We start from the raw sequence: 27,004 nt of genomic DNA, 5'->3' as shown, positions 1-27,004 counted from the left end.
CGAGAGAGAGAGAGAGAGAGAGAGAGAGAGAGAGACAGAGAGAGAGAGAGAGACAGAGAGACAGAGAGACAGAGAGAGAGACAGAGAGACAGAGAGAGACAGAGAGAGAGAGACAGAGAGAGAGTGGATCAAGCTTTTAAATTAGGAATCACACTGACAAACTATGATCTTTGGATAGAAGTATAGTTATGATATGAAAGTACATTATAACTTAAAAAAAATCCATGCTTATGTCTTCTCCCCTAAGGGGCTGTTAGCACTGGTTTATAAAGGCTTTAGGGGTGCTAGGATCTCAATGCAGCCTGGAAAAGAAGGTGGCCAGGTTAAAGATGTCTGTTGTCCCAGAAAGATGAAGAATGGAGCCATTGGAATGGTACAAAGAACATGCTGGCAATTCCACAACGTGTGCTTAAAATGACAGTCGGAGAAAACAAGAGGAAGGTTGGGTCTGAAAGGGTGCTTTGGTGTCTTGGGATTCTCTAAGCCAAACAAAAATTATCCTTTCATATTTGGAATCAGAAGTATGGGCCTGGGTAAGAGGAAACTGTGCTGATATATTATTTATGATGTACTAAAGCTTGCCTGAGGATTCGGAAGGGAAAGTAGCCGGCCACTAGCTCTTACCACTACTTCAGGCTGAAAGGGCTGTCTCCTCTCTTCAGTGTGGCTGGAGAATGAATGCCTCCTACTCTACTAAAGACCCTGCTGGGATCAAAGGCCTGTGGTGTGTTACTCCTTTCAACAGATTCAATCTCCTGCATCCTTGAGTGGCCTTGAACTCGGAGAGATCCATCTACCTCTTAATCCAAGGGCTAAGGGTGTGTGCCACCAACTCCTAGCTTCTGGCTTCTATAGCCTGTGGCTGACTTTGCTTTCTGAATCCTCAGGCAGGCTTTAAGAAATCATAAATAATATACCCGCACAGGAAACTGTCACCATGAGGCAGAGGAACATGGAGGCGATACAGGAAGGACAAAGGGCAGGTGCTGCCACACTGTGAGCTGAGTGCTTGCTGCTCGTGCTCACTACACCACAGCTGAAAACAAACTTCATAAAACTACAGCTGAAGTCTGTCTCCAGTCAGAGAAGACTGTCCTACTTGTCTCAAACTCCAGGAAAGAAAGAACCTGTGAAGGAAGACAAGCTATTCTTTTGTATTGTTTAATTTAGAAACAATCCCAGTTCCCTCTCCCCCCAATCCTCCCATGCCCCCCATGAACCCCCTCGAACTCCCCACCCACTCTCCAGGGAAAGTTAGGCAGCAGAGATCCACAGCTAAGCACTGAGCTGAACTCCTGGAGTCTAGTTGTAGAGAGGGAGGAGTGATGAGCAAAGGGGTCAAGACCATGCTGGGGAAACCCACAGAAACAGCTGACCTGAGCAAGTGGGAGCTCATGGACAAGTTACTCTTTTGAGATACAGTTTGCTGAACAAAAATGTCTGGTGTCATAACACTTACCCATGGGGTTGAAGCTAAAGTATGCTCTCTGATTTTTAACTACAATAAAGTGTTAACTAATTCTAATGGGCTAGCTCAATCACAGTAAGAAGGTTTTGTTTTATTAACTAATATGTACCAATCATAAAATACCATTGTGTGTCTAATTAAGGTGCATTGCATGACTGTAATAAATGAAAGCAGGGATACTTGCAGGGAGCTCAAATTACTTGATGGAGTCTGTCTGTCTGAACTGAATCTCAATCTCTCACACACATGCATGAGCGCGCGCGCGCGCGCACACACACACACACACACACACACACACACACACACACACACACACACACACACAGACAGCAGGACCTGGCAGTGACTTCTGCATATCTCCATTTGGGGTGTCCAGTCCCCAGTCCTCCAAATGCCTTTGACTGCCCCCACCACACACATGCATACACACCTGTATTAGGTTTATATGTATTTGTAGTACAATTCTTTTTTATTTAAATTAGAAACAAGATTGTTTTACACGTCAATCCCAGTTCCCTCTCCCTCTTCTCCTCCCTTGTCCTCCACTAACACCCTACCATCCCATACCATTTCTGCTCCCCAGGGAGGGTGAGGCCTTTCATGGGAGGTCTTCAGAGTCTGTCATATCTTTTGGGATAGGGCCTAGGCCCACCCCCTTGTGTCTAGAATAAGGGAGTATCCCTTTATGTGAAATGGGCTCCCAAAGTCCATTCCTATGCTAGGGATAAGTACTGATCCACTACAAGAGGCCCCATAGATTTCCGAGGCCTCCTCACTGACACCCACATTCATGGGGTCTGGATCAGTCCCATGCTGGTTTCCCAGCTATCAGTCTGGGGACCAAGAGCTCCCCTTGTTCAGGTCAGCTGTTTCTGTGGGTTTCACCAGCCTGGTCTTGTCCACTTTGCTCATCACTCCTCCTTCTCTGCAACGGGATTCCAGTTCAGTTCAGTGTTTAGCTGTGGGTGTCTGCTTCTACTTCCACCAGCTGCTGGATGAAGGCTCTAGGATGGCATATAAGTTAGTCATCAATCTCATTATCAGGGGAGGGCACTTAAGGTAGCCTCTCTACTATGTGTATTTGGACATTTTCAGATGGGTATTTTTAGAATTCAAATCTTCATGGATTGTTGGCTAAATAATGGTCACATGTCTGTGTATGTGACACAGGAAACACATTAAATCTACAGAAAATCCTCATAAGAGCACAATAAATACCTTAATAGAAGATTTCAAAAAGCATTAGTGGTGGCCTGGAGGATGGTAACACAAGGCACTGTCATCCCTGAGTACTAGAAGCAGGAGGGCGGCGTCCTCCAGAGTCAACCAGAGACTTCAGACTACTGGATGTGAGCCTGCCTCTCCCGAATCTGCCTCCCATCACCTCTACACTAGGAATACATGTGTTCATAGGATGAACTTGAGTATGAGGCTCTGAAGAGCTGCTGATGACCAACTCCTCACTCTGGCACCCTATCGACAAAGCCTAAGGGGCTGAGGGTCTTGGCAACGCTGTCCCCATTGCAGTGCTCACACAGTATCCACTAAGGCACAATGGTACATACTAAAGGTCCATAGTGCACTCACATTCACCCCGTGTTCTCTTATCCCAGGATGCAGTCACCTGAGAGACTCCCAGGTCAGAGCACGCTCCAGCTTCCAGGTCACCAACTTCTGTGCTAAGACTTTACGAATCTTTTGAAGGTTTGGCCCAGGATTGAATAAGAGTTACAGGCAGGATTTTTAGTATATGTCCTGATTGCCCTTTTACACCCTTTTTCCTGGCAGTTTGTCCCTGCAGTAAACGACAATTCTGCTCCACTACACCAGTCTGACCTCTTGGACTCACAGAACTCTGAAATCGGCACAAAGACCATGCTATTCCTCTAAGGCTATAGATAATGTGTTCAGTGAGTGCTAATGAACAGGGGTTTAAAACCCAAGTCAGAAAATGAACCCCTCTTAGGCTTCAGTAAGCAATGACAACCGAGAGAAAAAAAAAAAACAGCACAATTGTTTTTTAAGGTCCTAATGAAAATAAGCTTTTCTCCTCAAACTCTATCTCTTTTTTTGCAAGCTTTAAAGTTTAAGAAACTCAAAACCAATTTTTAGGTTTTGGTTGGCCACTGACCATCCCAGAGAGAAGCTGATCTGTTTCCGCTTTATATGTGGAGCAACTAACTCGGAGCATAGAAATCAAAAGGCTGATGGACTCAGGTCCTCTGACCCCATTTTCAATTATTTATTTATTGTGGCAGCTAATAAACAAAAAGAAATTGGTAAGAAAATGCCAAAAAGAAAAGAAAAGGCATGGTTCACCGGATGACTCACGCAGTCTCAGAAGCTCAAAGGCAAAGAAATATAAACATGATATGCTGCTGCTGACACATTCTTTGTTTGCTTGTTTGAGGCTAACACACCACCATAATTCAGCATCACATCACCGTAACTGAGGCTCCTCTGCTTTGAGTTTTGCTTAGCACCGTGACCTTGGGAGAGTCACTTCTTCACACTGTGTTCTGCATATAATATCTATATTAGAGTATCATCTTGGGACAAAGGAGATGGTTCAGTGGGTTAATGTTTGCTACTCATGGAAGAGAACCTGAATTTGCATCCCCAGAACTCATGCAGGATCAGTGGTGAGAGCCCATGATCTTGGTGCCATGAGAATAGAGACAGGATCCTCAGACAATCTAGTGAAATCTGTAAGTCTTAGGCTCATCCTCCCAGTTTAGTAAGAGAACCTATCTCAAGATGTAAGGAGGAGAGCAATAAAGGAAGACACCCAATGTTCTCTGGCTTCCACCTACATAACCACACACAAGAACATACACACAGTCATACATCACACACAGACACACACACACACCACACACACACACACACCACACACAGAGACACAAACACCACACACACACACACCTCACGTATACATAGGTGCACAGGTATTATTGCTATCTTATACATTCATGAATAACAAATAAAATAATTTCTATAAAACAATACTTTAAAACTACATGACACCATATTATATAAAGAAGTGTTGCTCCAAACACATTTTCATGGGAATTCATTGTGCTAAATAAACTTGGGGCTAGAGAACCTTTGTTTCTTTTATATACCTTGGAGCCAAGATTTTTCAAACATTATGACATGTATTTTTAAATCAAAATAATACAGATTTTAAAAAGTGGTGCTCATAATCCATCCATAGAACAAGCACACCAAAGAAAGGGACTGCATTAATACATCTTAACTCAGAATCAAAACAAATGAAGTGCCTTTGTCCTCAAGAAGGAAATGGTTGCCCTGAGCAATTTCATCAACATACATGGTAGAAAATACATTACTGTGTGGCCTTTTAAAGTGACAATTTGAATAAATAAGTCAGGATGTTATAGCATCACACTCATAAAACCAGGGTTTTCCAAGGGAAACAGTATAATAAAACCATCATTTTTGTATTTTTAATGTGTGTGATGCATTTGAGTCCTTGGAACCTTTGTATCTTAGAAGCTAAGAGACTATTCTAAGAAGGCCATTGGGCACAGAAAACTAATGTCAATATCAATAGTGATAACCAATTTATTTATGTGTTTCCATGATTAGCTACTTGGATCATTGCAATCCCCGAGTCAGTAAAGTCTTTTGTTTCAATTAAATCTGGAAATCTAGAGCATTTGTGTCAACAGTGTTTTGTATTTGGAAAAGATTTTATTTTATACCCCTAAATTAAAATTCTAAACTGTTTAAATAAGGGTGTAGTAAGAACTTAGCCAAGCCAAATTCTTTGTTCTTTTCCTAGTCTTAGAATTTGAATTATTTCCATCACCTTAAAGTCTTACACTGAGAACTTATGAAGAAAAACTAATCTTTGCACAGACTATAACATCAAGGATATAAAATATACTTTAAGAAGGCACTATGGTGCTTTATGCTGAATGGCTAGGGTACAGCGGTTGTTTTGTACCACCCAGATGAATGGCTAGGATGTCATGGTTGTGTTTTATACTACCAAGCCAATTAGCCAGGATTAGAGGCAAATGTACTGGAAAAGTACTGGCAACTGTAAATGTCCAGGTTCCTCAGCATCCTTTATTTCCTAAACGCAGGCATTAAGTGAACAAAAGAAGCCACCCATTTTAACTGGTTGTCCTATGGCAACTTACACATCTTTCCCCCAGGAAAATAATACAGCAATGAAACCAAAACCTTCCCACGCGGGAACCTTCATGTGTTTCTACAACTGTTGTTCCTCTAAAGTGCCACTACTTCTACCTGGAGTCTTATCTATCCCCACACCTAAGAAACCAAACCCAAATCAATGTCGTGTCCGGCAGTGTCAAGGCTATCTTGTTGGCAGTGTTCTGGTAACAGTTCCCATTTATTGAGCAGGTACATGCAAAATGAAATCCTCCACTCGTGGTAAGAGATGTCGCTGCTCACAGATAGACAGGCACAGTGTGAAAGAGCAGAATCCCAGCACATCTGGACCAAGTGCAAAGCCTTCTCTTAAACAGCCACCTCCCATGCTGTGAGTAGTACTCTAGGTTCTGCTCTTTTTCTTTAGGTCTCATCACCCCAGGGCACCCGTATAGAGTAGTCCCTTCCCATGGAACCCGAGGGAGGCATTATGTAGAGATGCAAGCTTCCACTTCCCTGAACCTTCTAAGGCAATTCTACTCGCTTTACCCATCAGCCTCCTAAGATGGACCAGGACTTTTCTTCAGTGAGAAACTAAAAACAGGTTTTTCAGGAAACAGTTCTCCAGCAAACAGACTGTCAGTGGCTCCTGCTACTCACAGCATGAAGACTTAGTGAGGAGCTACTACTGTTGTTTGGCTAGACAGATGTGTGCCCTCAAACTGCCTTCTGGGAATTTATTTTCTGTGTGGATTAGAACTGCTTTCAGCTCTGGTCAGAGAAGCCTGCCCTGTAGTGTGCAGTGCTCGGTGTTGACTGTGTGACTGATGCGCACTCATCCCTAATGGACACCTATACCAACCCTCGTTACTCAAGGACATCATAGACAGAAAGACTGTAAGAACCAGGTGCTGGAGAGAAGGCTCAGTGGTTAACAGCACTGGATGCTCAGCCAATGACCCATATTCAATTCCCAGGCTCACAACCATCTGTAATTCCAGGCCTAGGAGCTCTGAAGTCCTCTTCTGGCCACCATGAGCACTGCAGGCAAGTGGTGCTCATACATTCACAAAACACCCATACATATGAAAACAAATGAATTTTACAAAAGAATGTAAGAGCCATCCAGGCAGTGGTGGCTCATGCCTTTAATCCCAGCACTTGGGAAGCAGAGGCAGGTGGATTTCTGTGAGTTCTAGGTCAGCCTGTTCCACAGAGGGAGCAGAGTGAGTTCCAGGACAGCCAGGGTGTTACATACCGAAATCCTGTCTCAAAAGACCATACACATGAAAATAAAAGAAGGACTAATTGGGAGAACAAAGATCAGTGGGAGAGAAGGGGACAAGAAAAGGTAACTAAGGTCCAAACACATTACCCATTATATACATGTATGAAACTACAAAGAACCCCTTTATATGTATAATTCATGTTAATAAAATATATTTATTCTATTTTATTGGTTTTAAAAATTTTTATATTTATATGCTACTAAGTTAGGGCCTCTGAAAATTAGGAGAAAGGATATGAGAACCTTTTGGTAGTCTTCATAAAACTGAAGTCAGTAACACAAGACCAAAATGAAGTCACTACAATACACATGACTATAGTAATAATCTTATTTGTACAAATAAAGCCTACCTGAAGATCAGAGAATGGAGCTTGCCACTAGCTAACCATAGAGGCCTGGAGGTCTGTACAGACAGACAGGAAGTGATCTGGCTGGGCACAGATAGAAAGTGAGGTGGCTGGGTAGAGAGGAGATAAGCGGGAAGAAACAGGAACCCGCTCTCTTGTCTGCTGAGATGCTAAGGAGGTAAGGTGTGGCTGTAGCTAGCTAGCTCCTTCTTCTCTCTGATCTCTCCGCATTTTCCTCTATATCTGACTCGGGGTTATTATTTGGACCAATTAAAAACTCCTTTTTCCACATGACCTCATTTGTCACTATCTCACCGTAACACTTCACATATAAAGGAGGAGGACTAGGAGAGGTTGTCACTTGAAATGAAGGGCTATGTAATTTCCCCAATGGTATGTAGAGTCCATTCTTATGAACAATCTCCTAGTTTGTAAATTTGCTTAAAATTCCAAGATCAAATCCCATGGTCCTTTTTAAGTCATCTGTGAGCAAAATGAAGTTGGGGTCCCAACACATACATTCCCAACTGAGGTCAAATAAAGCTGCCTCTTCCTTTTTTTCTTTTCCATTTTTTTGATTTGAATTAGAAATAAGATTGTTTTACATGTCAATCCCAGTTTCCTCTCCCTCCTCTCCTCCCTTGCCCCTCCAACTAACACCCTACCTAGTTCATGCCCTTTCTGCTCCCCAGGGAGGGAGAGGCCTTCCATAGGGGGTCTTCAAAGTCTGTCATATCTTTTGGGATAGGGCCTAGGCCAACCCCCTTGTGTCTAAACTCAAGGAGTATCCCTCTATGTGGATTGGGCTCCCAAAGTCTATTCCTATGCTAGTGATAAGTACTGATCCACTACAAGAGGCCCCATGGATTTCCAAGGTCTCCTCACTGACACCTGCGTTCCTGGGGTCTGGATCAATCCCATGCTGGTTTCCCAGCTATCAGTCTGGGAACCAAGAGCTCCGAACTGTTCAGGTCAGCTGTTTCTGTGGGTTTCACCAGCCTGGTCTTGTCCACTTTGCTCATCACTCCTCCTTCTCTGCAACGGGATTCCAGTTCAGTACAGTGTTTAGCTATGGGTGTCTGTTTCTACTTCCGCCAGTTGCTGGATGAAGGCTCTAGGGTGGCATATAAGACAGTCATCAATCTCATTATCAGGGGAGGGCATTTAAGATAGCCTCTCCTCTGTTGCTTAGATTGTTAGTTGGTGTCATCTTTGTAGATCTCCAGACATTTCCCTAGTGCCTGATTTCTCTTTAAACCTAAAATGTCTCCCTCTATTATGGTTTCTCTTACCTTGTTTTTTTCTATTCTTCCCCAACTCAACCTTTCAGCTCCCTCATGTCCTCCTCACCCCTCCTCTTCTCCCCTTCTCATTCTCCTAGGCTTTTATCTACCAAAGGTGGCTGGCCTGCCGAGGGCCAATATTCCATTATCTCCCCTACCTTAAAAAACTTTTATGTAAAGACACTTAAGTCTTTCAGCTCCTCCCCCTCAAACTTGGTAAAGCTTTGTTTATTCAAAGGTCCTGCTGCATTCCCCAAATTGGATGGCCAGGCCCCTTCCCTTTCCTTTATTTCCTTCACAGCAATTACTAGGTAGCCAAATGAGAGACTGAGGTCCAACTCCCATCAGTGGGAGATCCAACCACCACCTGGGTTAGAAGAAAACCTAAGTGAACTTCCTGCCCCAGGGTGCCTGCTAGCTATGTGTGGGCAGCAGCACACCCTTTTTGCAGAGGGCGACTGTGTTGCCTTTTGTTTTGTTTAGGTGCTTCTTTGTGCAATACACAGAACATTCATTTCCAACACAGTAAACAGAAGGATTCTGCCATCAATGTTGTAAAGATTATAAAACAGTAAACAAGTATCCTTTTCACAATCTGTTTGTTACCACTTTTCTCCTGGGGGACTCTTTGATGATTTCAATGTGTAATTGGCCTCCTAAGACAGTGCTGTGTTCTAAGAACAGCAAGGCAGTGATACATTACAGAGACAGCACATTCGGGCTGAGTCACTGTGCCTTTGACTATGAGTCCAAGATTTATGAATCAACAATAGACATCTATTATCCTGTCTAAGCAGCAACATATATAAGACAAATCCATGTTCCTTTATTATATAAAAATAAATCCATATAGGAAAACTGGAGAAATACAGAATACATTACAAAAGGATTATTAATATTACCAGCAAGTTATTAAAATCAATACTTAAAAGTATGGTGGAAGAGAAGCTCGTAAGGCCTCATCCCCATCCCTGAAGCAGATAATAATGACTGCTGGGGGAGGGGTGACATTTTCCAGAAAATAACCTCCCACCCACATTAGAGCAAGAAACTAAGCTCAGTGACTCTGTCTCTGTCTTTATCTCTCTCTGTCTGTCTCCCTCTGTGTATGTCTGTCTGTCTCCATGTGCATGTGTGTCTCTGTCTGTCTCTATCTACCTCTGTCTCTCTCACACATACATACACACACAATAGGGGAGATCAAAGCTGGAGGGAGACCTGTTAGATAGAAAGGTTTCATGGGAGTAGAATGGAAAAAGAGAGAGGTGAAATCAGCTAAAATTCATCATGGAAATGTATGAAACTGTCAAACAATTTCTTAAAATGAAAAACAAGCAAAGGATTTAATAGATACAGCAAAGGTCACTGGCCCAAAGCCACATAGCTTAGGGACTAAGGCGTTAATTCATTGACACAAAAGCACAGAGCACACCCGTCTCAGCTGCTTCACTCTAGTCAATTATCTCTAGTCAAGAAGATTTTTCTTAGAAGATGAGTCTTTGGTACAACTTCCAGGTTGTTATTTTTTGAGTTTTATATAAGGTTGCTGCATATCTGTTGAAACTATTTCAGTCTGCTTCCCATTATTTATTCCCATTCAGATGAAAATTTAAATAAAAACTATCTACCCATTCATCAAGATCGCTTCAGATTTATTTATGGCACAGTTCTGAGAAGCTTCTGGGAACAGGGACTTAAAATCCATTATAGTTTCTATTAATAATTATAGATACTAATTGCTATGAGAACTTTTGGGATATGATAACATATAGTTAAAGTGAAGCCAATCCAAAACCTACTATAAATAGCCTTGCATAGTTTCACGGAAGTCATGAGAACTTCCTAGTACGGAGGGTGGGAAAGTGGAAATGAGCTTTTCAAATGTGTTAAACATTGTTACCGCCCCTTCAGACAGCCAAATCAGAAACTGGACATCCAAGTCCATCTTCGCAAGACATCTTTTAAATTACTTTGTTGGAATTATCACTGGCGATTATAGCTCTTAAAGGAAACCCACATGTGACTTTTGTTCACCAACATGTCTGGCACTATACAAGGAAAAATAAAGCTGCCAGTGGGAACATGGGTACTGGGAAGAAGGGGACTCCAGCTTTAAGTAGTGCGGTCAGGGGAGGTCTCACCAGGGTGATAGCTGACTAGACTGGAATTACAAAGAACAGACATGAGGTTATCCTGGGATGTGCACGGTAAACAGAACTGGGAGTCCTGTAGTTCATGTCATGGAGAGGACTTCTTATCTTATTCTCTAGGAGACAGGAGGAACAAAAGACACACATAAAATTACCTTACAATTTATTATTCAAATTCTGGCAATTTTGCTAGTGAAAATGACAGAGTGGGATGCTGGGTAAGAGGGCAAGGCATAGGGCTGTCAGAGGCAAACTGGTAGACAGTATACAGCAGAGAACAGCACAGCCTGGTGCTAGCTAGATGCCCAGTTAAGCACAGGCCAGAGGCAAGGAGGGTGAGAAGAAGCTGGCTGTGGTGGCCCAGTGAGGCCGCAGAGTAAGGGCAGACTCAGAGGGTTGCAATATACAGCTGGATGGCCTTGGGGGAGGGGTCAGATGTGGGGCATTAGACAATGATTGGGGGGTCTGAGAATTTCCAGAGAGCAAGCTGACATCTGGAGAGTTGGGGAGACTCCAGAAGGATCCTGTGAAGGGATGTCACGTCACAGCAGAGAGGTGCAGGAAGCTCTGGCAGACAGCCAAGTGCAGACATTAAGTCCAAGTTAACAAACAGTAGGCAGAGGACTTGTTTGGAGTTAACAGTGTGTGGATGGCACTTATTGCACAAGGGCAGATGATGACATCCCTGGGGAGAATGGGTTGATAAAAAGAGAAAGCAGAAGAGAGAATCCTGGTCCCTGACACTACAGTCAGGTAGGCGGGAAGAAAGTTAGAGCCTATGTCATCTCAGAAATCCATTTGAGAAAGTGGGGGCGGGGGGCACGATGACTAGTTCTGCTGATGACTAGTTTGGTCCTGAAAGAAGCCTTTTGACGTTTCCAAGTGAATGCAGGTGATGTTGATTGTGATGCTGAAGGCAGAGACATGTGCATTCTCACATGCTTTTATACTCCCGGGGGAACATGAGAGCAAGACCCCTGGTGGTCTAGTGAAAACCAGTCAGCAGAAGGAAGCCAGGATCCTGTGGGCAGCTAAATTACCTTTAGGCTAGATCCATAGGTATGACAAGAGGACACCTCAGCCCTGCCCCAGGGAAGCCACTATGATTTGTGATCCGAGGAATCTGAATGTAAAATTCAATGGCAGATGAAAGGGTGGAAAAGATTCATATCAACTGTGAAGTCTGCCCTGCTCACTGCTGTCCCGTCAGAGGGAGGCCTTCAGCAGTGCTCCCTACCTGATCTGAGACAACTTCATGATTTGCAAGTCTGGCATTTGTTTTCCTTCCAAACACCGTCTACCACCTGTTTGTTAATTTTAGTTCACATTAGCCATAGTTGATCTCTGCTTCTGGCAGACCAGTCTGGCATCCTTTCCTCCCTGTGGTAGCTGATAAAAGTCACAAAGTTTTTAAGTTAGGCTAGTTTCACAAGAAAAGTTTAGATACATTATCATATTGGCAAAAAAAAAATGCTGAATACCAAAGCCTGTGCATTCTTGTGGTAACTCTTTCAGGTTCTTTTTGCTTACTGAAAACAGTTATTTATCTCAAATTAGCCTAAATAATGAAGGCCCTTTCTGGGACTTTTTTTGTGAAGGCTGTTTGTTGTGCAGGTCGGCAACCAAGCTCAGGGCCTACACATCTGTGGCAAGTGCACTCACCAAGCTACAGTCTCAGCCGTTGACATGTTTTAAACTCCATGGACTGTGTACTACATGGCTATGGTAATTATGTGTGCAGTAAATCTTGTTTATTTCTTTTGAATATGGTCTTACTATGTAGCCCATGGTGATTTTCAACATTCAACCCTCCTCCCTCTGTTTTGTGCCCAGTTCCCCACCACCAGATTACAGGTGTGTGTCATCTTGCCTGTCGATATAAGCAGATCTCCTGAACTTATTCCTATGTCAGCTGAGCCACGCCCCAGCCTCGGGTAACCCCAGTGACATTCTACTTCTGGGTTTTGCATTTTGAATCCCACATTTGTCCCCCAGTTTGTTCCAATTAGCATAATGTCCTCCAGGGCTTCTAACATTATAAACAACTAGATAATTTTCCATTGCTGGTTGTTTCTACAAGTTGCCAACAGATCCTGCACCTTATTCAACATTTCCTGCTCCCACATGTTGGCAGGGCTTCCATGCTGCTCATCATGCTGTAGAAACAGTTGGGAATGACTGGTTGGCTGGGGTAGAATGAGCAGAGGAGAGCAAAACTAAGTTGGGCAGATCAATTCTAGGGGCACTGAGTATTTTAACCATTGTGAGGAGTTTGCTGTCAGCTGTATTGGTATTTTGTTTCCACAAATACAGGTAGCTAACCCTCTGGGTACTCATTAGTGATACCAATTTTGAATGTTTCATCTCCTGTAGCTCATTTCACAACAAAGTGTCTGTCTGAGAATGTGTCAACAGTCTGGAATAAGCCAATCTTATTTGAAGCCTTGCTGGAACTTCCTTCCTCTCCTACCAGGAAGCCAATAGACTGACTTACTGAGCTGCAGCTCAGAGAGAGTCATCAGAAAATGCCAGAAGGAGACATAACTAATTTGTCAGGCTTGAGAAAAAACACCTATACATAGAACATTTCCATGTTTTATGGCATTTTAATAAAGGCTATTACAGAGGTGTTGAAGTTGAATGAGGTAATTTTTTCTCTCCTGGGGAACACAGGAATGGACCCCAGGCCCTCTGACAACCTTTGTGTTCCACAAGAGGAATCCAGGGACAGAACCAAGGCTCCACCCTTTGACCCAGCCCAAGTCTGATGTCAAACCTTGAGAGAAGCTGCTAGCAATGGTAAGCAGGTCATTTGCATACTAATAGAAGTCTGAGACAGGGGGCAGATTCTGGTCACCAGACAGACAGCCTTGTGGTCCCCCCTCCCCTGTCCCAACTCCCAAGTCTGGGGTTGAACTCTGCCTTCATGTCAGGAGGGGAAACTTTTAGAGGCAAGGATAAAGAGATTTGTGTATGAGAAATAACTACAAAGTTAAGTACAAAACAAATGTCACTGCTTTTTCTGTCTCTCTGTGATCTGGACTTTGAATGAAAGGCTGTCACTGTAGAACCAGGACTCCAATGCATGGCATGCCACTCAGTCCGTTACAGGTAGAAACACATAACACAGTTTCCTAAAGAAAGGACTATACCACAGATAAATTTCAACCAAAATCCCTTAAATGTCTGTCTCTATCTAGATTTTTAATATTCTTTAGATTTTTAGATCCTATTAGTAAAGCAAAAAAAAAAAAAAAGAAAGAATCTTACTTATTAAAAGTCTCACTAAAAGTTACATTTCCAAAGTGTTAAAAATAACTTTAAACAAAACCTGAATCAGTACATTTTGCAGGCCTGTTAACTCTTTGGGTCACATGGACCAGCGGCATCTTTCCTTGTGCTGTCCTGGAAGATAAATTTCTTTGCAGCCTGTTTAACAAGGACATCAGTTTCCTGCTTTAATTTTGCAATCTTTATTCATTAACTTCAAAGTAACAAACTTTGTTTCCAATTCTTTGTTTTCTCTTTCTTGAAATGATTTTAATCACTTATGTTATTTTTCTTTTCATAAAATAAACACCACTTCTAAGATTAAATGCATAAAGGTGTAGGTTCTATGGCAGAATATACTAAGAACTATTATATTATATTATATTATATTATATTATTAATGTTGTTATTACAAGTTCTGTTATTATTAGTGTTGTTAATTATTCAAAAGTTTGAGTTCTTTTTTGTTGTTGTTGTTTTTCCAGAAAGTATCAGTGCCTGGAATAGGAACAGAAATCACTTTTCTGTTTTAAATATTGATTTTATTTTTAATTGTGTATATGTGTTAAGTGTTTCTTGTGTGGGTATATGTACACAAGTTAAGAGTATGTGTGACCACAGAGACCAGAAGTGTGCTGTCCCCTGGAGCCTGGATCACATTCAGTTTTGAGCAGTTAAGATGTAAGTGATGAAAGCTGAACTCCTATCTGCTGTGAGCACAGTGCTCTTCATTGCTGAGCCATCTCTTCAGCCCCACAATCCTGTTTTATTGTTTCTAGGAACTGAGAACCAACTAGTTTCCTTATAGTTCCCAACACAGCTAGGGGACACAACATAGATCATGTTTTGCAGGATGAAAATGCAGGAAGTGTTTATGCAGGAAAAGGAAGTGTAAAAAGAACTGAATCTGATTGTAGGACATGTCAGCACACACTACAAAGGTGCCTGAACCAAATGGGAGACTGCGTGTTCCTGAAGGTAGGGCAGGCGTTTCTGTTTCCTCTGTCAATATGGAACAAGCTAGAGAAATGACAGGCTTGGATTCGGTCCTAGAGGCCGAGTCAGCCATAACAAACAAGGTTAAAGTTGGGGCAGAACTCACATTTACAACCCATGTCATACCTCTAGTGTTTTAAATGTCAACAGGATTTACACATGGTGACACTGCACTTTAGGGAGATAGGAATGTCAGGAAACAGACTAGTGAAAGAAACTAACAACATAAAGTGTTGGCATATAAGAAATTTCAGAAGTTGGGGGTCAAGCAGAGGTTACTTTCCCAAAATATAAGTGACTATTATATATATAATGTAGTCTTTGAAACCCGCAGAAATAGCGTAGTTTAGGGGATATTCTGAAAGCATGTTGTTCCATTAAGTTACTGAAAGTAATTGGAAGGGAGGATCAGGCCATTCAAGAAGCCCAGCTCACATAAAAGAAGAAGAATCTCTACAACACGAGAAATCTAAACATTACTTCAGGGCTGTCATGCAAGATAGGAGAAACAGGTTGAGTCATGTTAAAGACTTCCTTCACCAGCTCTATCAAGCACTTCTGTTTCATATCAGTGAACTAGACGATGCTACAGAGAGGCTTGGAAAACAAATTTGACTGGACACAAAGTTCACCTGAACAACATGAAAGGGAGTTCTAGAAAAACAATAACTGTGTATCACCAAATGAGGGCTACAGCATCTAAGATCAGGGCTCCCTTCCTCCAATACAGTCCAGAGATGTCGATATCACCTAGAGCTCCTGACAGGATCTGGGTTAAGAGACTGGTAAATTATGTAATCTGCCACTGAGACCGCCTAACCCCATACTTCCCTACCACCCAATAGTCACTTGTTATCCAAGTCAGGCTTGCTGCAGTGAAGTTAGAATACACTGAAGAGCCGATGCCTCCCTGAATAGTATATTTTCTTAACTGTAAACATCCAATTTACCTCCAGACCTCGGTGAACTTGTTTCTCCAGTCAGTCTTTGACCTAACAACTCTGGATCCACTATCAAAATCAGTATCTTTCCATTCCAATTCAGCAGAAACATTTTTTAATTATTTTATACAATGTTATAAAACAGAATTTGATAAAAACACATTAAACTGATGTATTTATGCTATCATCTTTCCTAGACTACCACAAAGCAACATATACATTTTTGGAGTGTTACTATAACTAATAACAAAGGTAATTCAGGAATAGTAAGGTTTTAGTTAGGAACTGGCTAAACCAACAAAAAGTTCTGGTTGGATCACAGCTACACTATTAGTTTCCTTATAGTCATAGGGAAGTCATGTATTACTCTGGGACAGGAAGCACTTTCCCATCATATATATTTGGTGAAGAGTAGATTTCCTTTTGACTTTTGTGACTACCCTCAATATGCTCAATCCAGAATTTCCTTTAAGGGGTACCACACACTGGCAAAACAAAATTGGACAGGCATGGGTGAACAACCTATTAACATATGTTGTCCTTATCTCATGTAAGGGAATCATGTCGATGACAAAACTGCTGTCAGTTATACCTACCTTGTGTCAGAGTCTTGCTACACCTTTATTAAAATGACTGCCATTCTGGTATGACTAGGCTTACTCCTAGATGAGAAGCATGGTAGGGCTGGGGTGTAAGTCAGTACTAGGGTGTCTGCCTTCCCTTTTGATTCCGCAGGTTGACCAGAGTGAGGAGAGCAGGAACGCAGAATTACCTAACTATAGGCTTGCAAACTCAGAGAGATTTTTGTCGTGAGAGAGAGAGAGAGAGAGAGAGAGAGAGAGAGAGAGAGAGAGAGTTACTTTTCTCCTGGGAATAAATAACCTACAGTTTAAAACATTGTGTCATAATGGGCAAGTGAATGTCATGAAAATATAAACGTGACATTCTAATGTAGCATTATATAAAGCTACATACCCAATTCAGTTATCGCAAATAGTCAGGGACTACAACATATGATGTAAATGTCATGACATCTTTCACATCATACTTAGAGCATGCAAAAGGAGCAGTCATAACGGGAAATTTGAAGGGGCAAAAGACAAAGAGAGTTTTAAAAACATTATGAAGGAGAAAAAAGAAGGAAGAAAGGGAAAGCAGGAGGGTATAGAAGGGGAAAGAGAACAGCAAGTGACAGCTGTGAAGAGAAACCAGGGGGAGGCTAACCAGAGCCAGATAGGACAGAGGACAGGGCACTTATCCACAAGTTGTGTGACTCCAGGTCCTTCAACCTGTGGACATCAGTCTCCATCGATGATCAGTGATACTTCAAATCTCTGTCATCTTAGCAGATTAAAAACAGTGCTTTAATCAACAGGATTTTTGTTCAAATAAAGCCTTGTTTGTTTAGAAAGCTGATTTGCACTAAAGTTTTAAATGTTCTCTATGCTGAACTTTGTATATCAGAACAACAATTCTTTTGGTTTTTCCAGAGGGGGTTTTTCTATAGCTTTGGAGCCTATCCTGGCACTCGCTCTGGAGACCAGGCTGTCCTCGAACTCACAGAGTTCTGCCTGCCTCTGCCTCCCAAGTGTTGGGATTAAAGGTGTGCACCACCAGCCACCACCGCCCAGCTGTACTTTTAATGCATATAACCCTCAAGCTATTTTCTAGGGTTGAATCCTACCAGATTTTGATCTTAAAGGAAAAATTATGTATGCAGTTTACAAGAAGCACAAATTTTAAAGAATAATCAACCAGTATTGATAGCAGTCAACATCTTCAATGATCTAGGCACGGTGGGTACCTAGAGTAAAAGACTATTCCCCAAGCTGTTTCCCAAAGACAGATGACTTCATGGGGAATGTTTGACAAGTAGATTTTCTTTAATCATGCAGGATCTTTGTTTTTAAAAGTATTTTATTTTAAATTATGTGTCTCTGTGTGAGTGTATACAGGTGCTTCCAGACACCAGGGATGTCAAGGGCCCCAGAGCTGGAGTTCCTGGAGGTTGTGAGCCCCCAGATGTGGGTGCTGAGAACTGAACACAGGTTCTTTGCAAGAGCAGTCTGCACTTAACTTCTGAGCAGGACTTTGGAATTTAAAATTCAACCCCAATTTCTGAAAAAGTGTTCTACAATTTTTTCTTAAAGTGGATGAGACTGAAATTATATTTTGGTTTGGTTACTTCATTAATGACTCTAAAATCAGGTGACGATGGATTAATGTTTCCATTTAAATTAAAATTTAGATACATTTATTCCTCTTTTTAGTATGCTCTATATCAGTATTGTGGCATAAGCCTAAGCCTTTTCTCTCTGCTCAAAGTGGCCTTACCATATCCAGCCGGTGCACACCTCATTCTTCTCCTGAGTATACAGAAGGCCAATTGCTCTGCTTCTACAAGACATGAGGGGCTGTACAAATGTTTTAAATTAAATGTTCACAAAGTACAGGCTGCTTGGGTCATGAATTTCAGATGTGACGCTTCTCTGAAGGAAAGAGTTGTACTTGGAAAGACTGAAGACACAATGAATACAATTGATTATAATTAATAATTGCTCAAAGTAGCATTATAAATTATCAGAATAAAATTATAGCCTAATGTGTAATCTTTCCTACATAACTAATGAGGCTCACAGACTATCCTATGAAGTCAACTCAAGAGTGTGAAAAGAATATAAAAATCACTTTTAAATGTTTTCTTTTAACTGAATCAATCAATGAAAACTTTGGAATCCACTCATAGTTGCTTTAGATACCTGTTAATATAAACCATATTTTTAAAAAGAAAAATTTTATTGGAGTGAGGCAGTTGAACCAAATTTTATTTTTAACATCTAAATGAAATAGTCATTCAAAATAAACATTCACAAAAATAAAGGGAATTATTCTAATAATTTCTAGTACTCTGGTGTTATGAACAAATTAGAGTTCTGCCCAAATGGGATGTTTTTAGATTAGCATTCCAAACACCTGTTTTTTTTTTAATTTTAAGATTGGAATCAAAATACATTAGTATATAATTTCACAAAGTAAGATTTACACAATTTCATTTAAAAATCTGAATTATAGCAATAAAAGGTGTGGAATAAATTGTGGCGAATAAGATAAAATATGTGACAGGCGGAGGAGAATGCTCTAAAATGCCCAAGTTTCAGACGTCTGTGCACAGGACACAGGTGTATTTCACCTAGAAACTGCACGTGATGAATGAGCTTAACAGTTAAAACACGCCAAGAAAAATACATCGATCAATAGCAGTTACATTAGCAACCACAACTGCTTCCATTCACATAATAAAATCATTCCCTTAAAAAGAATTAAGACTGGGGTGTGTTTTCAACATATATGTCTGTATTTGAAAGATCACTACATTATGCTTTCTTTGAAGGGAAATTTTTAAATAGCAACCAGTTGATTGCAGAGCACATATATCCACAAGAGGAGTAACTGTAATTATAACAACAAAGTATCCTTAACACTTCATCCTGATTAGACCTTCTAAAGGGAACGCTTGGGTTGGGCATTAGGAAATTGATTCTGCTGCCTTCCCCACAATATCACTTGTGAAAAATGATGGAGTAAAAATATGGAATCACAAATCTACTGATAGTGTTTCTGGGCCAAGAAAATGCAATATAATTCTCCCTTTCCATTTCACCACCAGCCACATCACCAATTTGATTCTACTGTAGGTAAGTTCTCATTGTTGTTTTCCCTTCCGTCTGTATTTCTGAGCCTATTTCCCAGGGATGATGAAATACTTCCTCTGCTCTATGCTACCGAAATAGCAGGGATTCTAGTCTATTTGCATATCCTGGTAAATGGCCTTCTGGAATGGCCTTTACTTATGCTTGCCTTTGCTATGCAATGTTGTTATAAAATGCCTGGCCTCTTCCCAATGGTGGTTGAGTAATATCAGTTATATGGTGGGCAGGTTCTTGTTTGACATCAATTCACATGTGTCTAAAAGGCTTTCTCTCCTGAAGCATATTTTCTATTTTCCAGAGATATTAGTTGTCCCAAACAAAAAGAAAGAAACTAGCTTTCTGACGCCTTAAGTAAAACTGGGAGAATTTAACATTTACAGTTCTCTATTAACTGACTGGACAGTAGGGAGAGGTGTTACCGACACATGGTAACTATGCGCCTAAGGGTGTTTGTGAGGAAGAGGTATTACCAAGTGGGAGAAGGGTTCAGAATTCAACTCAGCCTTCACACACCTCACAGAACTGAGCTGCTCCCTAAAAGAAACAGAGCATCACTGGGCGTGGCAGGGAACAGAAGAGGTGATGTAACTAGACCACCTAGGTTCCCATTTCCTTTTCTATTTGCTTGCAGATTTCTACAGAAAAAAAAAAAATCACAGATTTTGAAGTCTGGAAATCCCATTGGGAAACTGGCCATATTTTGCAACTTGTACTCTCCCAAAAAATAAATTCTAGAAAACAAAAGCATTCTAATTCTGAGAGCTTTCTAATCCAACATGAAGTCCATGGTGCTGCCTTTTTGCTAAACCATTGTGGCATATTCATGAGAAGACATCATAATTCACCATGACTAACAATGCCATCAAGAGTCTCAGACAACAGAATTTAAAAATATATAGGAAGATGAGAAAGGAGATTCTGAATGCCACCTGTGTGTTATGAGATGGAAACTCAAGAACTAAGCTGCCATTACTTCAAACAGACAGACATGTTTACTACTTAGTGTTAGAGCCTGCTACAGTAAAGCCTGCTACAGGCTTCAACTTCTCCAGCACTGTATCACTGCCTTGTCTCATCAAAAATTTTCAACAGAATCTTTAAATAAATATACTTCATACAAGAATGTATCATTGTGGGCCACTTGTATTGTACACTGTCACACAGTACAAGTCTCAGAGTACAGCTGAAATCTCCATTAATGGTGTGTGATGGGTACTGCTCTACACATCAGCTCTGTCCTAATGAAGTCTTTAGGGGAAAAACCTCACAACTACCAGCTCTCCCTCCAAATGCCATTCATCCAAATTGCTGATCTCAGTGGAAACCCATAACAAACTCATTTTTTTCCTGATGTAAGTGCTGCATTTAAAAGATTTAGAAGACTAGAAAGAAATTCTCAAGCCAGTATTTTACAGATTTCTTCACAGAAGGCGGCATTTTGGCCAAATGACCTTCTGTTTTCAACATGCATCAAAATGAGTCAACCACAAACGTATTATGCTTTCTTACGGTGAGTCACATCTTTCAGGTGCTATAATTTTTTTCATTTCCAAAAGTTTAAAATTGAAAAGACATATATAAGTATTACTTCAGTTTTAAGCATTTCTCCTACCTGTAGAGCATTTTATAGGAAAGATGCTTAGAAGGCCTGGAGCCCAAATCTAAAACTTTGATACAATATTTAATGGGAATGTAAAATGACATTATTCTCTATAGTGATTTGACCTTTCAAGTTATATAATAAAATCTCTCCACCTTTTTTGGTGTTATAGAAAAGGTATTGGGGACCTGTTCCCTACATTCACCCCTTTCCAGGGTTCGTGATGTGATCACAGTCAAGCTCAGGTTCATCTGCTAACTTGTTAGCAAAAGGCTATAGATGGCATATTCTTATTTTTATTTATGCTTTCTTGACTGGTACTGTACAAAGGATCTGTGTAGCGCAAGATAATACTGCTTTGTCATCGGAGGCTCCCATCACAGCTTGACAGAGGCACCTTTTCTGCCAGCCTTCCTTCGCTGACCTACCACTGTCTTAGCTATCACCTCTGCTGAGGGTCACACCCAGTGACAACAGTCTCAATCAGTCTGTGGGTCAGGTCTGGGTTGTTATCCTATTGGCTGTTCCTTCTCCTTCAAAGATTTCCACGATCTCGGAAAATTCACCAGACATTTTCAGAAGGGAGAGCCCATTTATTAAAGAGACTAGTTACAGAAATTAATTTTCTAAAGTTAATCATAAAATTCCACAGTCAAGGCTGCCACCACACCACAGGAAAGTTGTGAAAGCACTGTTTTAAATATCTAGGGTGAACTTACTCAGACTAAGTGTTTAGGGGGCAGATAAGAAGGTTTCGTTGAAACAAAAAATTCTGGCATATTCTTACAATTTCTCACATGCAGATCTATGTGAAATGCCAGCTGCCTGGAGATCACCTTCGGCTATGTCAACACCTGTAGCCCATTAGAGACAGCATCTATGCATGACATGTGTTCACTCAACAATAGTTACTATTCATTAAGTATAAATATTTTGTGGAAATCTTCCAATTTAATAGTTTCTATCATTATTTAAGAAGTCCCACTATGAATACTGAAAGTAGCCCATATTTTCCCCACACACTCCACTTGATTTAAAAAATATATGCACTACATCAAATTACTCTTCTTGTAGCTAAATTTTATTTTTGAATAATGTTTAACCTCGATGAAGGACTGCATAACGATCCCTTTGGAGAGGGACCTGCTTTTGGTGAGTGGCATGCAGCTCCTACCAGGGGGTTAAAGCTGTGCAGACACCAGTCTTAGTAAGCATCACCCAGACAATGCTAACAACACAGCAAGCACCAAAGCTAAAGGCAGGGAGGGAATGGGGGAAATTATCAGTTTCTAGTATTTTAAACGACCCTTTAAAAGAATAAAGGGCTGAAAACAGTTGCTGTGTTTCTGGAGGACTGCCTGACACTCAGTGGATCGCTAGGGACTCCTGGCTGCAGATCAGCGGGAACTTTTGGGCTATTGGGGAGCATGGGCAGCCATCGACCAGAGAGCTCCAATCTGTGGACAGCTGGCCTGAAAAGCCCAATGACAACCCCAGCTCCACCTGGGGACCCACGAGCGGGGACCCAGAACGGGACAAAAGTCTCCTATCCAAGCACTGGAGTTAAGAAAACAAGATGCGCGGGTTCGGCAGCTGCAGGAACTGGGAGTGAGGGAAGGCAGCGATGCCCAGGGTTTGTCTGGACTGTCACACAAGCGCCAGTCCATTCTGGGATGTGTTAGGGGACTGTTGAAATCCCGAGTCAGGACTCCATTCTCCACTAACTTCGTTCTCTCTCCCCGCGCAGCGCACCCCGTTGTGGAAGGGGCTTGCCCGGTCCCCGGCTGGCTGGCCCCTGGGAAGAAGGGATAGAATAGAAAGATGCGTTCGCGGGCCACGGTGGCGCGTAGGGATGCTGTGGTACCTACCATGGTATTCCTGTCCCGGTACGTAGTAGGTGGGGTTGCCCGCAACGTGCAGGGAAATGAGCACCTCGCCCTGCTCCCCGTCCCCTTCCAGCTCCCCGTGGTGGGTGCACAGGAAAAAGAAGGGCGAGAAGCGCGGGTAGTAGCCGGTGGCCGCGCGAGCCCTCAGCGTCGCCACCAGCAGCACGGCCAGGACCAGAGTCCGCGGCGTCCAGCAGCCGCGCTCCATGCCGCCGCGCTCCTGGCCGCCGCTCGCTCGCTCATTCAGTTTTGGAGCCACCCGCACGGAAGAGCCACGCGCAGGGAGGGCGAGCCGGCCGCGGGCTCGAGCCGAGCGGCTCCGAGCTCCCGAGCCTGCGGGGAAGTTGGCGGGAGACCGCGGCTCCCGAAGTTACTTTGGGCGGCGGGAGCGAGAGCGCGGGGCCGGAGCCGCGGGCGGGCGTGCGGGAGTGCGGGCGAGCGCCGTGAGCTTGCCGTCCGCCCCCCGAGCGCCGCCGCCTGTGTGTGCGCAACGCCCCTCGGCCGGGCCTGGGAACGCGCCCGCCCCACACCTTCTAAAGCCCCGGGCGCCGCCCCCTCCCCCGTCGCCGCCACACGTGTCCCAGCCGCGCCCCCGCCCGCTCCCGCCCGCTCGCCCGTCCCCGTCCCCGCCCCTCCGGCTCGGCTCGCACCTCGGGCAGCGCCCGAAGCACACGCGTCCCCTTCCCACGTCCCTCCCGCTCGGCCCGGAAGGACAGGGCTGCCCTGTCGCCGCAAACCGACCGGCCACCACGGACGCACAGGCTGACCGGGGAGGCGAAGCCGGGGGCCCGCGGCTGCCCCTTCTGCGAGGATGCGCGGGGAAGCCGAGGGCCGCGGGCACCGCGCCGTTCTTTGTCTGCGCTGCTTGCTCCCCGCGCCCCTCGAGGCCCCCGCCACGCAGCCTCGGCGGCCAGCGCTTGTCCCGGTGGCCCGCCCGCCAGTGGCCCAGAACCGCCCGCCACGGTGCCCCGCGCGCCCTTCCCAGCGAGGCCTCGAAGCCCAGCCGCTGCCCCCGCCCGGGTCCGCATCTGCAGCCAGACAGAAAGGGAGGCCGGGTGACAGTGGCATTGCCACCTGGAGCGGTGCGGGGCCACATTGTTGGGGTGTTCGGCCGTGGGGACCCGACAGGCGCGCTTCGCCAGAGTCCGTGGTTATGCTTTGCTACTGGGCTCTGAGGGCGGCGCTGGGGGTAGTAAATTTTAAGTCCGAGTTTGTGTCTTTACTTGTCTTGTGTGACCGCTGTCCCTAGGGTGGGGGAGGGGAAAGCTTGCGGAGGAGCGGCTGGCAGCAGCGATGGAGCCGGTGGTAATGAGCTGTCTGTCGCACGCAGGACTGCAGAGAAGTGAAATCATCCAGAAGCCCGTTTTTAACGAAGCACGGCTGGCAGGAGCCCTGCGGCATCCAGAAACGCGAGAACGGAGCTGCCAGGTTATAATGCATTGCCCACCGTCCCCGGGCTCGCCACCAAGCCGGGATAAGCCAGCCTGCTTGGACAGAAAGCTGGAAACTGTAATGTCCGAAAGGGCAGTCAAGCCTGAGTTTGGGAGAGGGGTGTCAGAAGGATGTTTTATCTTCCTCATATGCAAGCACATAGGTCTAACTGCCTGTTGGTCTCCATTACTTCAAATCCCCTGATGTTCAACAGCTGTGTCACACACACACACACACACACACACACACACACACACACACACACACACACACACACACACACACACACACACACAACTAATAATACTTACTAGACTGGAACTCTGTGCCATGCAGGCTACAGGCTGTAGCTCTTTACCCTAACGTAGTCCTACCACCATCGCCCCACCACTGGAAAAAGCAAAGTTGGCTCCATTTCATAAGGGAGAAATCAGAATTGTTCATAGTTTGTCCCAAATCAGGGGAAAGCTGACCCCAAGGGCTCCTGGCCTGCAACTGTCTACAGCCTTCGCTGGAGAGGAAAGCAAGGCCAGGTCTGTAAGAGAACTTCCTGTTCCTCCAACCCAGATTCTGTCGCTAAAGCTGCAGCTGCCATTATGGTTGATTTTACAGTAGCTGCCTAAATTAAATTTTGAATTCTTCAGTCATATTAAGCACATTTTAAGTAACCCACAGCTGCACGTGGCTAGCACGCATTGAATTAGAGCATACTTGTGGACTGTCATATCTGAAAGAGAAAAGCGAATGTTCAGTCCAGTCATTCAATTATGTTTGCCAAATGTTTACCAAAGCGCTGGACGCCATGCTCGGAGCAGCAAAGTTAGGAGCCAGACCACATGGAACTCTCAATCTAGGATTGGGAGAGAGAGTAAATTAGAGCCGTGGACAAAGTTACTTCTGACAGGATTAAGTGTCAGGCAAAAGGAAACAGAGAAACTTCTCTGAACGTGTGAAGGGTTGGTGGAACCTTTGCCTGTGGAAGGACCGTGTGAACATGTGGGAAGAACGGTAAGGCCAGGAAACCAGAGTCCAAAGGCCCTGAAGCAGCACTGTGCTTGGAGAGTGGAGGCTCAGGAAAAACAGCAAGAAACAGGAAGGATGGTGAGGGCTGAAGCAGCAGATCAGAGCATCTAGTGCTGGGGACTCAGGGCCAGGGGTCATGTGATCATAACCAGTGAAGGACAGAATGCTGAATGCCAAAGAGTTAGAAAGGTTTCTGGCTTCTCACCAGTTTTTAGAAGTAAATGCTTCGCTCTAATTTAAAAAACCATTTCTAACATAAAATAAAAGTACATTGACTCATTCATTAGTTCAACACATAATTGAAAACTATGGTATACAAAGCCTTCTGTTAGGCTTAGGGGAAATGAGGTTCCTGCCCCGTGTTTCAGTGGGAAAGACATATACCAATTACTCTGATCAATTATGGAGTCACAAAAATTGATTGGGAAGTAAAAAGTGATAGGAAGAAAGAGGGCAGCATTGACTTAACTGAGGAAGGGGTTAACACTAGGATCTATAAGGAGCTGACTTCAGAAAGAAGAAAATATCTCTCAGGCCAAAGCATCTTTTGTACCAGAAAAAAACCCTGATGGAAGGGAAAACATGAGCTCCTGGCGGACAAGTATCAGGTGGGGCTGCAGTAGCCATGGCTCACTGAAGGTTGTGGTCTCTATCCTCAAACAATGGCCTGGCAGTACCTATTGCATCATATGTAAGCACCTAACAGATCATCCTCATCATACAGCAGATGCCAAGGAGAGACTAGACTGTAACCAGAGTGAGAAAGTCCACCATTCGCAGAGAACAGATTGGGTGATGGATTGGAGACAAATAACAGGTACAGATAAGTTAGTGATCACTGATAATAGTCAGGCTTTTACCCCTTGGCAAATTGTGGCAGTTAGGGAAGCTATTTTTTGTTTGTTTGATTTTGTTTATTTGTTTGTTTTCTGAGACAGGGTTTCTCTGTGTAGCTTTGGAGCCAATCCTGGCACTCACTCTGGAGACCAGGCTGGCCTCGAACTCACAGAGATCTGCCTGCCTCTGCCTCCCAAGTGCTGGGATTAAAGGCATGCGCCACCAACGCCCGGCCAAAGGGAAGCTATTTTTTAAGTCTTTCTTTTTTATTTAAGTGAATAAAGAGAAAAGTAAACATATTAATAAAGTGTAAAGGAATCATAAGTATAAATGTGACCAGCTCATTCAACCTGGAGAGAAGCTCAGTGCCTAAGAGCCCTAGCTGCTCTTCCAGAGGACTAGAGCTCAGTTCCCAGCACCTACACGATCTTCATATCTGGCTTAACTCAAGTCTTTCAGGTCCCAGGAATGCACATAGTACATAAACACAGATAAAGACGTCCATACATATGAATAAATAATTATTTTTAAGTGCAGAACACAGTGTCATGGAATATTCTGGGTAAACAAATCCACACAGCATTAGGCAAAAGTCTCCTTGACCCTTTGAACAATTACTCTTTCCCGA

The 27,004-nt window shown here is 43.4% G+C and overlaps 1 protein-coding gene across 2 annotated transcripts in view; it reads right to left on the bottom strand.

The window, feature by feature from the left end:
* The window catches only part of Reln (reelin), a 446,863-nt gene extending 423,570 nt beyond the window's left edge, over window positions 1-23,293 (bottom strand). For both annotated transcript variants that reach the window (XM_027393422.2, XM_027393423.2), the window contains exon 1: window positions 23,068-23,293. In XM_027393422.2, coding sequence (XP_027249223.1) covers window positions 23,068-23,293 — 226 coding nt within the window. The remainder of the gene's footprint in view (window positions 1-23,067) is intronic.
* Window positions 23,294-27,004: the final 3,711 nt, after the last annotated feature.

Source organism: Cricetulus griseus, assembly GCF_003668045.3.
Source record: "Cricetulus griseus strain 17A/GY chromosome 1 unlocalized genomic scaffold, alternate assembly CriGri-PICRH-1.0 chr1_0, whole genome shotgun sequence".
Lineage (NCBI taxonomy): Eukaryota > Metazoa > Chordata > Mammalia > Rodentia > Cricetidae > Cricetulus > Cricetulus griseus.
The sequence above is the reverse complement of the archived record's forward strand: the minus strand, read 5'-3'. Positions and strand labels throughout refer to the sequence as shown.